At 38.8% G+C, this 15,128-nt stretch overlaps 2 protein-coding genes across 5 annotated transcripts in view; both read right to left on the bottom strand.

The window, feature by feature from the left end:
- Nucleotides 1–5,546: 5,546 nt before the first annotated feature.
- Nucleotides 5,547–10,936, bottom strand: TM4SF18 (transmembrane 4 L six family member 18). The gene is made up of 5 exons (XM_065674818.1): nt 10,432–10,936; nt 9,380–9,469; nt 8,541–8,683; nt 6,839–7,019; nt 5,547–5,613 (listed from the first exon to the last, which is right to left on the bottom strand). The coding sequence occupies exons 1-5, from the start codon at nt 10,606–10,608 to the stop codon at nt 5,599–5,601; spliced, it is 606 nt and encodes a 201-aa protein (XP_065530890.1). The 5' UTR covers nt 10,609–10,936; the 3' UTR covers nt 5,547–5,598.
- A 3,089-nt stretch (nt 10,937–14,025) lies between these two features.
- The window catches only part of LOC136012060 (transmembrane 4 L6 family member 1-like), a 32,819-nt gene continuing 31,716 nt past the window's right edge, over nt 14,026–15,128 (bottom strand). For all 4 annotated transcript variants that reach the window (XM_065674821.1, XM_065674820.1, XM_065674822.1 and 1 more), the window contains one exon: nt 14,026–14,106. In XM_065674821.1, coding sequence (XP_065530893.1) covers nt 14,092–14,106 — 15 coding nt within the window. In that variant the 3' untranslated portion in view covers nt 14,026–14,091. The remainder of the gene's footprint in view (nt 14,107–15,128) is intronic.

The following is a 15,128-nucleotide window of genomic DNA, read 5'->3' as shown; positions in this document are numbered from 1 at the left end:
GGCACATGCAATTTCCCTTTATATGGTCTTGTCTTTCCCACCCACCACCCTCCTTGCCTCCCCCCACTCTCTGCTCCTGTTTGCTTTGCTGAACACAAGAAACTGTTGCACAATGTCTCTGTGTGTCAAGAGTAAACAAAAGATTCTGGTAATCTTGTGAGTTCCGATAATCTTTTTTCAATTTCTGCCAAGCTACTACCACACAAATTACCATTTAGACTGTTACCGGACTATAAATCTTGGAGCTGAACTGAAAGTACAGTACATTTAAATGACTTTACGTACTTAAGCCTAATTACATTCCTCACAATCTTTATCACTCTATAGTTTGCATACTACTCCTGAAATTATTTCGATGATGTGCAGCACAAGAACACAACTTTTTGAGTGCATTGTGAAAATCTCTAATGACACCTGTTTCTCCTCATGTATCTATCTGCTTGTACGCTGACATAACTGGATGCAGGGCAGGCCCTGTAGATGCACACTGTCTGCTGCCTATTTTCCTTGCTGGTTCTTAATCTACAGACTGCCGTTTCTTCCCCTCTGCACAGCAATTGCTAAACTGGTACAACACAGATAAGAGAGGATTAGGTCACTGGTATCAGAGCAGAGCTGATGTATCCATGGATAAGCTCTGCTTATCTTGTTTATCCAAGGTTCCCTTAGAAATGCAATTTTAACACAAAGTGTGGCACATACGGCTAAAGATGAAAAGGACCGGCTGGTCACCAGTGGAGGTGGGGGATGTTTGCATCTCATTTCCAAGCAGTTTCAGTATTGTCCAAATGGAAATGAGGCTCAGAAATTCCACAAAATTAGCTCCCTATGTTATCTTCCTCCTAGTCTATCACCAGACAGGGTAAGTCACATTCCTCAATGATTAAAAGCATAATAGACGTATAAAGCTCCAGATAACCTTTAACTGTTACCATTATCTAAATGGATTAACCAGCACAGGCAGCTATACTTTTGCTTATTTAAGTTCTGTAAATATTTTGTATCTGTAAGTCTCATTGAGAAATAAGAACAAAATTGAACCTTAAATATAGGACACACAAAACCCACCCAACTGAAGTTTGCGGTTGCATTTTTTTTTTTCCAAGCATACATCCATTACATCATGGGTGTATGCTTTAGACATACAAAGCCACCTGTAAACTTGCCAACTGTAAAGACTTCTATGAAATATCGATATATCTTCAGTTGCTTGGGAACTCTAAATCACTACTGAGATAAAAAAAATTCAGGCACTGCGAGAAAACTGAAGTTCATAATCTCACCTTTTGGAACCTTCTACACATCTGCATTAAATGGATGATTCTGCTTCTGTCTAAATGACTGTAGCTAAAGCCAAGTTTTTGAAATCTGACCAAATCTGTGATGAAATTCTGGAGTTTCCCAGGTTGGCATCACATGCTCAAAATAACTTCTGCAGGGATTTTTTTTTCTTTGCCAAGAATGGAGGTCAGTGGTTCAGTGGAAAGATCAGCTTGTACAGGTTGCGTATGCCCCATCTGTAAATTAACTACAGGTAAAAATGAGGAAACGTTTACCTTCTTATACTACTTACATTCAAAGTCATTCCTTAATACTCAGCAAACAGAGTTGTTCCTGTATATGTGGGCTATTTGCTTTATTTTTAATTTCCATCAGACTGAGGAAGAGAAAAAAACCCCACCAAACCTCACACAGGCAGTATCCTTGAAATCTCCGTATTTATTTGAGGGTAAAACCATAAGCATTTCTTTGCCTAAGTCCTTTGACTCCTCTGAATTACTTTTTCTTGATTTGCAGAACTGCACGTTGGTTTTATTTAAAGATAAACAAAAACTTCTGACAGGCAAGATTTTTCCATTACAGCTTTTAATTGTGTCTCACCCAAACTTTTAAGATACTTTTGTGCCTTTCCCCAGCATTTTTCTCTTAAGGAACTCAAAAGGCTGACAGTGGTGACCAAGCAATACAGGCTAAGTATTGCTCTCTGGTAAACAGGGCCTAAAAAGACTAAGCACCTAATTTAATTGGTCAAATTATGAGTCTGCAGTTTGGTGTCATGAATATCCCCTTATTGTTTTAAACCACAGTACCTCAATTTCTCATACTGAGGATGCTGAGAATGCAATGACTGTTCTGGAAGTTTGCTTTGAAAATATAAAGCTGATCTTTTGCTTCAAAAATGTTCCTTGATGAAACAAACAATCAAACAAAAAGAAACAAACAAACCAAAACACAAGCAAACATGGAATATTCTGATAAAAAAGTCTTAACAGAAGCTCCCAGACTAAACTGAAACCCCCCAGTTTCATAATTCTCTAATCTGAATATAGTCTGCTGCCCATTCTGCTGTTCTGACCTCCTGCAAAAATTTGCAGGTAAACTGTAAACTTTCTGAGCAGCTTCATTTGTCCTCTGCCACCCCATTCCTTTTCGATATGGGAAAACACTTCCATCCAACATGTGAAGAATCAGGAAACTATACTTCAGTGAGACTCACTTTCACCTGCACAAGGAATAATAATACCCCAACATGCAAAGGTGTGTTTGGGGCTCCACAGTATTTTACTGCAAATCTCAGCTCATAATTATTTGTGGTCAAAATCAAGTCTCTAAAGCTATTTCCAGTTGCAGTGTTTTAAATGAATGATATTCCCATTGTAGACATAGCATCTTAATACTCTAGCAAAATGCACAGGCTGTAAGGAACAAATACTGATGAAACTCTTAACTTCTAGATTTCCATATTAACTCCTTACTTAGTGAAGTTTGTAACATCAAACCTGCAGCTTTGTTCCAGGTGTGCCCAGGATATTTTATTTAACAAGCAGCACATGCATTCAAGTTCAGGAACACTTCTTCAAAAAAAGCATTTCTTGTATGCTAGCATGGAGTGAGCTTTGTCCTGGCTCTGCAGCCTGCTTCCTTCTCCTGTTGTCAGGGTGAGGTCTCTTTTCTGCAGCTGGAGAGCCAGATGGTCACGTTGTCTTAAACACCACTACCACAGTTGCCTGTTATGTCTAGATTTCAAGTCAGTTAATATTCCTTACAGGGATCTTTCTTTGCAACAAGGTACAGTTTGAAGTACCTCTTCTTACAGACACCTTATTTAGGGTTGACTAAGGTTTTAAATTCGTTAGATCAAGTTTAAATTTGCTTTACATCCAAAAGCCCTGTGTGAGACAAGTTGTTAAATTTGCAAATGCAACCCACTGTTAGCCTTTAGTATTCTTACCATCAATTTCAAATTAATAAGCTGGCCATTTAAAAGGTGAGCTGCCAAGTCACATTTGAGTTTGGCTATGGAAATGAAGATGCCAATATACAGATTATGGATGAAGAGGGCTGCAGAATCAATATGTCCAACAAGAACTAAATTACACACCTTTTATTTGATTTAAGCCACTAAAATAGGAGATACCAGTCTCTGATAGGGCAGAAATGTAAATTCACAAGGCAATACACACAAACGAAAAAACAAAAAAGAAAACAAGAATGAACTAAAGACAGCCAAGCCCTGTCAATTGTTACATACAGCCACTAATAATATTAATATGGAAAAAGCTGTCAAAGGAGATACTGCTCTGTGTGTCCTTCATCTGCCAAGCTCAAGACTTTACATAAGCAGAGTCAGAAGATACCGAAAAGAAGAAAGGACATATACAGGAGCAAGAAAAGAGTTAAGTTTCCAGTGTAACTTTAAAGTATTTAATTTTTCTCATCCAGCATAGCAACATCTCTCTCAGTAGACCCTGTCTGACTAAAGATAAGCCTCTATTTTCCCCGTGGCTGAGCTGGAGTCTGAATAGAATACCGTTTTTCAATGAAACAGCACCATTCACTTTAGGAACATTTAGCAGTTGTAGGGATTTTCTGCTTTGAGTATCTACCCAACACAAACTATTTTTCAACCAAATAACCAAAATTTTTTTCAAATATTTCTAACATCTTCGAAACAAACAGCTCCATAGTTTGCAGGCATGAAAATAGCAAGATTCTCCAAGATGTTTGGTAGGAGTATGGGTTGGTTGTTAAGTTTTCCTTCCTTTCCTTCTGTCCGCAAAAATATCCACAAGTCCATAAAAATGTGGGATTATCATTTAAGTAGATTGGTGATATGATTTATATTTAAGCCTAGAGAAAAACAAATGTGAAGATACAAACAGTCCCCGTTTTCTAATCCTGCCTTTTTACCATGCATCTCTGAATACCCATGCCACCTTGAACTAGCTCTATTGTTAAATATCATTCTCAAAAGACTAGCTCCATTCTTAAACATCATTAATTTCTTCATTACTTCTTGCAACTTAATAGTAACTAAGCAATTAAAACTTTAAATGCATTTTTCAAATCCTACAGGAAGAAATCAGCTTTTCAAAACAATCTGGTAAAGGAATATCAAGGCAAAATATGAGTTTTGTCTTGAAAAAAAAAAAAAAAAGACTGATATATTCTATTTTTTTTTCTAAATATCTTACCCATAGCTGCTACTTACTGTACAGTTTGCAGTGCTAGCAGCATTTTATATTGGATGTTGACATAGCTGAATACCACTAGTTCTGGTGTAAGAGATACGTGCATTACCTCAAGTCTGAAGTACATATTTTGCTTTCATCTGGGTGTTCATTCTCTGATAACCAGAGTATTGAATACAGCCAAACTGTTGCCCATGCAGCTGCAAATGAGCCGAACATCCACCTTATTGTAAATTCCCAAATTTCCACTGGGAATTAAACAATCCTTCTTTGAAAAAATAAAAAATACTTTTTAGCTGCTAATTTAAAATTGACTATTCTTTTTCATCTGATTATTATTGTCGAGAATATTAGCCCTCCATTGCAGCAAAGTCAGGGTATTTAGAAGAGTATTAATAAGTTAGCAATGGGTGCTTACAAAGTTCCCTTATATATTCCCTCAAGTCACATAATAATTGACTAAAAAAAGAAAAGTTTGCCTCCAAGTATAAAACAGAAAGAAACACAGTGCAGCTATTACTGTGACCTAACTAGAACGGCTGACTTCAAAGCTGTGTATCTAATCTTTCAATCAGGTCCGGTTGCTGCTCTAAAAGCCCTTCCACAGGAAGACTTGATAGACTTTTCCTAGTAATTGCTCTGTGCAGTTAAGAACTTCCAAGACAGAATGAGCAGGATTAGCTGCTGCCCTTCATCATGATCAGTCTGTAACTAAAATTTATTATCAGACCTTTTTGGAACAACTATTCCTGTGTTCTAAACAAAGACGGGGAGAATAAAAGCAGTTCTATAGCAGTTTTACAGCAGTTCATTAAAAAAATATAAAAAAAAAAATTCATATAAAAGCAGATCCATGGTATTCAAACCTCTCTACTGCCAGAACAAGCTGGAGGGTAAAAAATAATGAAGAGTCTCCGCCAGGGACAACTGAACAGGTTAGAAAACAATCAGGAAAATGTAGATGTCAGTTCAAAGAACTTCATCTAAGCTACAGAGGCTTGAGACACGAAGATTTGAGACAAGGGTTTCACTGTCTTTGCAGCACTCATATCTACCATCATAAATGTTGGAGAACTCTTTTTTTCTGAGAGATGAGGGAGAAGCAGTGAAGATTTCCTTGTCATTTTCAGAGAATCCCAGCCTGCAAATAAAAAAGGAAGTGATTGCCCTCTTTTTCTCAGATTAAGTTGTTTGACTATTCCAACATCCACATCCAATGGAAATCCAACACAATCAGACCCCCAGAAGTGACCCTACTCTGGGCTTGGGGATAAACTGACAATATTGCTTTTGACTTTTCCGGAAGCTGGGCTGGATCCCAGGCTGAGGAGGCTCTTTCACTGGCAAAAGAATGTTTTGAGAGAAACTGCTTCAGGCCTTGACCTTATGTAGGTTGCTGTTACAGTAAATTCCTACAAGAAGGCTCCATTATCTGCCTGCCCAAAGGCCTCCAGGGCACCGGCAGTTCCTCTGCCCTGGCTGACCAGCACTGCTCAGGAGGCTTCATGCTGCAGAGGCACTGCCAACCTACTTGCTCTGCTCTCCCAACATTTCTCACTTACGTGATAGAACTAACCCTGTTGTTGGTATGTGTATGCATGTGTACATATACATGTGGGGGGGGGGGGGGGGGTGCACACACATGCTACTGAGGGTTGCTGCTTTTTCTAATTAGAAGTATCTCTTGTTTGTGCTGTTATCACTGAGATTGTTAGTGACATAGAGATCCTGAGGGCTCCTTGATCCCAGTAGAGATGGACAGGGATGTCTAATTTGATCCTACCTCCACAGCTAGGGAAAGTGAATGCCACACTAAACTACACTACTTCACACCAGTGTGCAGGTGAGCAGGATCAGTCACTTGAGCTCTGGGGTTCAACTAATTCTTCTGCCCCAAGCAGAGCCTTCTCAGTTATTGTTTCAATAACCTACTGAACACATAGTAAAAATTTATGTCCATATCACGACTGCTACATATTGCCTCTTGCATCTTTCTTCCATTTGCTGTGAAACTCACACAGTGATAAGAAGGTTGAACACATTGTACCTAGAAGAAAGGTACTCAGAAGCCTCTGCTGACATAGCAGTAACAGATTCAGCATCAGCACTGAATTGCCAGCCACATTTTTCCTTCTCAGTCCTAGCCTTAAATGTCAGAGTGAGCAGCCACCAATCCCTGTATAACACAAGGAATTAGTGGATGAATTAAACACATTAGATTTCTTATCAGTACATATCCTCTGGTAAAAAAACATGGCAGCATAAAGAATGCATAAACCAAAAGGGTAGATCCTCAACTGAGAGAAATTGCTGAAGCTAAACAGACTTGAAGATGGCTGAAGAAATCACCTCTGGTATTTTGTTACCTGGACAAAAACAGAGTAGGTTCCACAGAGTGTCCGTTTCAACTCAGCAGCCACTTTGAGAAAACAGATGATCAACTGCAGTCCACTAAGAGCAATCAGAATAGAGAGTAAGATGATATTCCACTCCACTATGTTAGCAGGTTCAGTGCACCGAGACCAAGCCGTGTAATCTGTGAGGTACCTATTAGAGAAACAGCAATGTGAAGTAAATTAAATGCAGTGAGTGTAATTCAATTTAAATACATGTATTTCATCTATAATCTATATAAAACCCATATTGGGCTTTATATGTTTGACGTTTAGGAGCCAGCCTCTAGTCTTTCTTTAGACCAGCATAACTCCTGCCTAAGTTTATCAAACTCAGCTGCATAACACTTATTTTCCTCAAATACATCTGCTTCAGTAGTTTCCCTGTTAGACACCCAAGTGTTAGAAAGACACATTTTTTCAAATGGCAGAAGCCAAGTCTAAAATGGGAATTTTCCTTTCACTGATTTAATTTCATCTTTCTCTGAAGGCCAGCTGACATCAGTTCCACGCAGAGAGCAGGAACACCCAACAGTACCAATCTAACCAGCACAAGCAGCCTAAACAGCAGAGCTGAGATGTCACCATGTGCAATTTCCAGTTGTTCTAGAACCATGCTTTGCATCCTTGAGGATAATAATGTGGACAACAGACATGTGCCCTTTTAACCGAGACATGCTATAGCCTGAAGGTTAATTGCAAAACCTTAGACTCACTGGCTCAGTGTCAGTTGCTTTTTTTCCTAAACATTCATAACTGAAATGCTTTAGGGAAATCTGGAGTGATTCTGGAGATTCATCATCTGGCCCTTTATGTTGAACTCAAGTTCTCCTTTTGGTATTTCCAAATGGGAATGGCAGTGGTGGTGATGCATTGCAGGATACATTTCACTGTTCTAAAACAAAGCTGACTCACGTCAGAGAAGGCCACAGTTTAGGAACTACCCTGTTGGATGCTGAAGGAACTTGTTTGCGATCCTCCGACAAATTCAATCCTCAGCACGTTCAAATGCAGCTGGAAGACCTTGGCATTATATGACTTGAAATATTCAAGCCTTATAAAATTCTGACCTTTTAACTGGAGAACATAAAATCTTGCAAAAGCAGTCTCAGGTTACCAATCTGAATCAACCTTTCATGCCTGTTAGAGGCTGGGACACATACAATGCTTTGTCTACCTTACTTCGGTGTTTTATGAGATATAGCAGCTTTATGCTAAAACTACCACGGATCAAACCACAGAGTTCACTGGGTTTTAGGAGTTCAAGAGAAATTTACTGAGTTATTAAATATAAAAGTGGCATCTATAATCCTTGATTCGAAAACTTGAAGAATTCATGGGAATATACTGAGAAAGTATCCATCTACAGTCACTCTTATCTTACATTTTTTCACTGTATGTGATTGTAACCATCACCAGATAAAGGACACTTACCCAGATGGACCTCCAGTTCTGATCAGTACAAAGATTCTTACATTTAATCTTTCCTTACAAGGAAGCGCATACCTTTCTTTGAAGGTTCTGGTATTCATTCAACAAGTTGAAAAACCTCACTCACCAATACAGGTCTTGTGTTCAAGAGACTATGCCATTTTGTACAAAACTCCAAGAGAATTTGACTGACTATTGTTTTGATAAACAGTTTCTTCCAGAGATTTACACTGATGTTTCTTACCCTCCAGCAGTGTCTTTGAAGATATAATCCCATCCATCTGTTGAATTGCAGAAGGGGCCTTGGATCAGCCCCAAGGTAAAAATGATGCAACTATACCCAGAGAAAGCAACTCCAAGCAGGGCCAGCACAATTGATATAAAACTCTGAAGAGGGAAAAAAAATAATTATTGTGTGGGGACAGTGTCCACAGCAAACAGTCGTTCAGCCTGCCTAGCTACTTCCTTGAGGCTGAATTTCACACTTGATTTCCCCAGTCTTCAAAATTCAGAAAGAAAAATACCAGGTAAAGAACAGTAAACATACACACATAAAGATTGACAGAGTTTAAGACAGTCTTACAACTCTCAGATAAATATTATTTTGCTGTTTGTTTCTGGGGTGTTTGGGGTTTTTTAACTTGCATTGTTTCACAACTGTTCCCCAAAATGTGAGAGGAACACAATCACGCACTAAATATGTTTGCATCCCAGACAGTGTATATCGAGTCATTACTGGAAAAAATAACTTCCAAATATAAGCGAGGGGATGAAGCTGTTTAACTGGGGCATTTCATTGAAGTTCTCAGGCCTTCTATGCTGTAATTTTATTTTACAAGGGTTTTTTTGAGGGGTTTTTTGTTTTCTTTTGGGGTTTTTTTAGTTTTATTTCATCCTGCTTATGTATCAGAAGGAAGGAGCTACAATTCCTGTGACCTCTCAATCCAACTTCGAATCCTTCTCTGTAAAAGGAAGTAGAAACACTGCCGTGGAGAAGGCAAAAGGATGTGCTGGAAACACAAGAACAGGAAGGCACTCAGAAATAATGCTGAAGATATGCACAAAAATAAAACACAGACTCACCCTGTAGGTTTTGTTACAGCTCTCACTCTGGCAGCACCGATAGAACACACTACACTCCAGTATTATTAGAATTACCGCCAGCAGAAGGATCTGTAAGGGGACATTATAAGGTCAGTGAAATGACTGGAGATACTAAGCCAAAGTGTCCACCTATGGAAGACAGGGACTGCATCTGTTACGCTCTGTTTATATTTTAAAGGGTAAAAACGCTTCAAAATATGAATGTCACTGTCACAGTTAACGTTTTCCCAAATTTTCAACTACACTTTTTCTGTTCAAATTCTCTGCCAGGTACTTTTCACTAGAAAAGATAAGGTTTTTCTTTTAAGAATACAGAATTTCAAAAGAGTATCCCACATTTTAATAACTCTCCCAGTTCAGCACCTTCATAAAACCACCTTACTTATGCACTTTTATTACATACCTACTTTCTGTCCCTGAGCCTAGAGTTCTTTATGAACACAGCAAACAGTACGAGCAGTGGGCAAATCTGTGTTAGTACATTACTGCAGATGAGAATATTACAAATGTAATGGAGAAAATCCCAATATGCCCATCACAGTGAGATAATCTTACGCATTTTGCCTAACAACAGTGGCACTTGGCGGCACTTGATACATTGTGAACTGCATCCAGTCCTCTAAATGCCGGACTGCACACAGCTCTTAAAAACATCTAAACATTTATGAGAAGCTTTTTTAGGTTTTGTTACATTTTGTTTTGGTAAAAGAGTTCTAACTCAGCCTCCACAGAAGATTAAATCAACACAGTGCCTGCCTCCACAATACAAACATAAATGACACATAAACAAAAAGCCAGCAGAAAAAACAATCAAAACTGCAAAACCACTTACATGAAATTAAATAGTATACACAGCATGTCATTCAGGATATTCACATTTATTTCAGTTTGATCAAGTCTTTCCTGCCTGCAGTGTTTTTGTGAAAGTAATCAATACTCTCTTTAAAAGCACAATTATATTGCTGTACAGGAACCCAACATTACTTGCAGTAGGATGCAATTTATTAAAAATTCATAGAATCAACACTTACCATCACACCTGAGAAACAGATCCCTTCAAAATACCACACGTAGTTGGGAAGCTGGTAACTGGCGGCATGCAAAGCTTTCCCATTAGGGAAGTATAATAGGATGTTAACAACAATACTCCAAAGTGCAAGAGGTATCAACAGACAACTCAAACAGTTTCCACATGTCTCTAAAGCCATCTCAGGAACTTCAGAAGTTTTGGTCTTCTAAGCTAACAAAAGATTACAAAGTTTTAGATATGAAAGGCGTCTTGACCTCCTCAGATTGATTCAGTCATTTCATATTCACAGGAACAGGATAACTGGGGTATGATTCCAGAGAGAGAAGTGCTTAACAGTTAGCAGAACAATAGATGAATATCGCTGTCTAAACTCATTGTCCTTTCTAAGCATGTGTCTTTAAGTAGCAGCTGCCCTTCTAAAAGATCCTCCTTTGTGATCTCTCAAATAAAATATGTCAAGAAATTGGACTCAGGAAGGAACTTAAAAAAAACTCATTTCCTAGCAACTGCTTAGAAATGCACTCCTCCAGAGAACACAGATTATGATGCAGGTACTCTGTGACAGAAGGCAGGTTGCTCAGCCTTATGGAAGCCCAAAATTTTTCCTATACCTTATATAGGGAAGGGGGGTTGTCAAATGATAAATATGTCCACACTGCCTTACATTACAGAGAATTAATACCAGAGTTTAGCAGATACCACCCTAAGGGTGAACCAACACTTGCTGCTAACTTGGGGCAGCCTCACTAAAACACCCCGTGAGTCATCAGAAAAATAACTGAAGAATGAGCTTTGGGCTTACTCAATAGGAAAGTCACAGTCAGAGAACAAAAAAACATGGGCTTTATCAAAGGCAAGAAGGCTGATTTTAGAAGCAATGATGTCATGGCATATTTTCGTTCTGTTTCTTCAATAGCTGTTTCAGGCTCTGCACATGAAGCTTCTCTCATGATCTCATAAAAAAATGGGTTGCATGTTGAAACTAATTCCTTCCTATTGCTCTGAATGAGATCATCCAAGGAAATGGGCATGGTGGTACTCATGCAATTACACCCTTTTTCTACATGTTCTCTACTGTGACTCTCCATTTCCCCCTCTTTTTCTAGGATGTTTCATTTTTAAGTCCTTAAACCTTAATCTGAGGATTTTCCCATATTCCTGGTTTACTCCCTAATCACTACAGACACTTATCAGATCCCCTCTAATAAAAATTAGCAGCAAACCTCCCCCTGCAGGCTCACAGGCATGGACAGAACTCATACCATCAACGCTATGCCTTACAGTTCAGAAAAAACAGCTGAATTAGAAGCAGGCGCATCACACCCCCAGGACTGATCTTTTTATTAAAAAAAATCAGAGATCATGTAATAGGCTAGAAACAATGTAATTGGCTGCTATTTCCCACAGTAATCTACTCTGATTAAAGAAACATGGAAAATGACATCTGAGACAGCATTTTTTCTGCAGTATAGCAGTCTACATCATGACTTATTTTGTACTTAAACTGAGCTCTGCAAATACCAAATCAAGGTGTGTTTTTTTGTTGGCACACTATATTGCTAGAACAAAACAAAAAACAACAAAAAAAACACCCAACCAAACCCAAAATCCACTCCATTTTATACTAAATATTATGCAAACCTAGGAATCAGTTTCTCAAGTATCTTACCAAGTGTTGCAAGAACTGCTTTCCCGTTGCTGTCAATGTCCAAAAGTTGATGCCAAGCCCATTACCGAAAAGCCATGTTTACTCTGGATGAGTGACTTCTCTGCTAACTGAAGTAACCTAAAACCAACCTCTTCTCCATGATAAACTGATAAAACTCCCAAACCACTGTCTTATGCATATGGCAACAAAGGAATTCAACTGGCCTTTTTTTAAATGACAACATAAGCAATGAGTGCTAATACCGTGCATTAGCACCTCATGCATCCAAGCTAAAATTTTCATTTTAAACTCTAACCTAATCATTCTGTCCATTGGAATTTCTAAAGTTGATTCGGTTCTTAGTTGCGTGTGTGTCAGAAAGACAAGTAACAACCACGCAAGCATGAAAGCAAACAAATCTGTAAGTTGTATGGGAATTAAGCCCTTTCCATCAAGACCCTCTTTTCTTAGAATCATAGAACAGTTAGGGTTGGAAAGGACCTTAAGATCACCTAGTTCCAAACCCCCTGCCATGGGCAGGGACACCTCACACTAAACCATGCCACCCAAGGCTTTTTTAATTCCTCCTCCTCTTACTCTACCCTTAATTTAAACTTGCAGAGTTTTCTTCAGACAGTGTTTCTTCATATATAAAGACACCATGCTGCAAAGCTGCAAGGAATTTTGTGTGTATACACACATACATGCACATATTCTCTTCTTAGCAGGGCAAGACACAGATAAATACAATAAGCAGTTGCAGTAAAGTATGAAAAACTGCCCTCAACTATTTCTATGTATTTATGTATGAATAAACGACATTGCAAGAAGCAGATATCCTGAGATGCTAAACACAAATTCTTCTCATCTGTGAGTTATTTTGCTGCTTTGGATGCATATGTGCAATTTCATCTTCACAGTTAACTTCTTTCTTCAGATATACTTTTGTGCTTGGCAGACTGGGCTGTGAGAACAGCTTGAGACACACCTCAAATTTCTGGTATGTTTTCGAGCTATAGCTCAGCTGCATGGGAACCCCCTTCTGGCCCCTGGAATGGCCATCAGCAATGAACTGACTAATAGCCCAGACGCAGGACTAAGACTCCATGAAGATAGTTTAATCTGTCACAGAGCCATACCTGTCACTGAAGTATCATACCCTTGTTGATGCACAATTGCCTGGCCCAGCTAAATGATCCAAACCAAACAATGAAGCAGTTCCCACTTTGACAGAGCCTGCTGGAGAGGAGAAATAGGTTATAACCTGACTGCCTTATATTCATGTTTTAATGCTGCACTATCTTTTACACTAAGACAAGGAAAGCAGTGTTTCAGCAGGGGCAGGGAAAGAATCACCGACACCTGCTGGGTGTTTTTAATATAAATCTTTATTTGTGAAATAAAGAAGTTCAGAAAACTTCTGAAGAGGTGAAGCACATATATCTGCCCTCAATAACCCACATTTTACTGCTGCTTTATTTTTGCTCCTGCCGAGTATTCCTTTATATTCAGGACACACTAGGTTGGATCTGTGCTCATTCCAACAAAGTGCAACTTTACTGGGAAAGCAACATAAAGTACATACTGTTTTGTCAGTAGAAAGAAAAAGCACAAACCCAACATCTATAGTGACATGTGTTCAGGCAGTTGCCCAATACTAAAATGAAATGGACCAGAGAAATTCAGGATACATTTTGGCTTTAGATACGGGCAGGTTGCTGGAAAACACAGATATGACTAACAACAAAGTCTGGCCCCAAGTCAGTTAAATTGATGGCAATAGCAAGGTTTGAAAACAAACAACATGTATTTTAGTAATAATGGAATGTAAAAACAAAACAAAAGAAAAAAAACAATGCCCAACCTCCCCCCCCCCAAAAAAAGCCAAAACTAACCAACCAAAACAAACACCCCAAAAAACCCCACAAAACCCCCAAACTTCCAAACCCCCAAACCCCACAGATATCTCAATACATCACACATATGTACCGACGTCAATACATTGTCAAGTTTCTAGCAAGCGTATGTCTGTGGGGGGAACAAAAAGAAAGACACTTATTAAGGGGAAGAAAGCTAATATTATATTCAACCACAAGAGCTAAAATTAACCTGGCTACATTTAGACAACTTTAGCATGGCTCTTTTATACTGCAGTTACAGCACGGCAGACAGGAGTGAGAAGACAGTAATAGCTTTGATAAAACCACAGCATTCAACTATGTCAATTAAAAATGTGAAACATTCTTAGTCATAATGTGTGTGATATAAATCATATCTGGTTCATACCTTAAACTACTGCAGTTCCAACACTATATCTATGATACCAATTTTAACAACATACTCAAACTGTTTAACAGACACTAAAGAAGTCTGGGAAAATTTCCCTTCTTCAAAAAAAACCCTTCCTTCAAAAAACCCATCTGATCTGCCTGCAGGTTTTGTTAGCTATGTGCAATTTAATTCTTTCCTTTTAGCAAGGCCAGATGCTGTGGTTTTCATTACTGCATATTCTCAGTAATACATCCGCTGCATGTGAGCAAAATACACAGCTAAAGCAATATAGCTAGAACAAGTAACCTACCACAAAACTGTAGCACGCTATGCAACAATGGTTTAAGCTTTGGCAAATAACACCACCAGGAGATTTGTATTTCAGGTATATCACACCTATATAGTGCTGATGACATGTGCCACAGGAAGGGGAAAAGCCTTCCAGCTCCTCTGCAGTCTAACTTCACTGTGACAGCTGAGAGATCAGCTGAAGTCATGTGGTCAAACACTACATGAAAATGCTAAACACAACAGGGCTTTAAAAAAACCTGTACACTGAATTGTTGTTTAAGAATACCTAGGAAGTAGCTGCTAAGTAAGATTCCACGGTAACACCAGTAACAAGTGTTTGAAGTTCATCTGAGAAGTAGAATCATAGAATCATAGAAGAGTTGGGGTTGAAAAGGACCTTAAGATCATGTAGTTCCAACCCCCCTGCCATGGGCAGGGACACCTCAACACTAAACCATGTCACCCAAGGCTCTGTCCAACCTGGCCTT

This window comes from Lathamus discolor, chromosome 3, assembly GCF_037157495.1.
Source record: "Lathamus discolor isolate bLatDis1 chromosome 3, bLatDis1.hap1, whole genome shotgun sequence".
Classification (NCBI taxonomy): domain Eukaryota; kingdom Metazoa; phylum Chordata; class Aves; order Psittaciformes; family Psittacidae; genus Lathamus; species Lathamus discolor.
The sequence above is the reverse complement of the archived record's forward strand: the minus strand, read 5'-3'. Positions and strand labels throughout refer to the sequence as shown.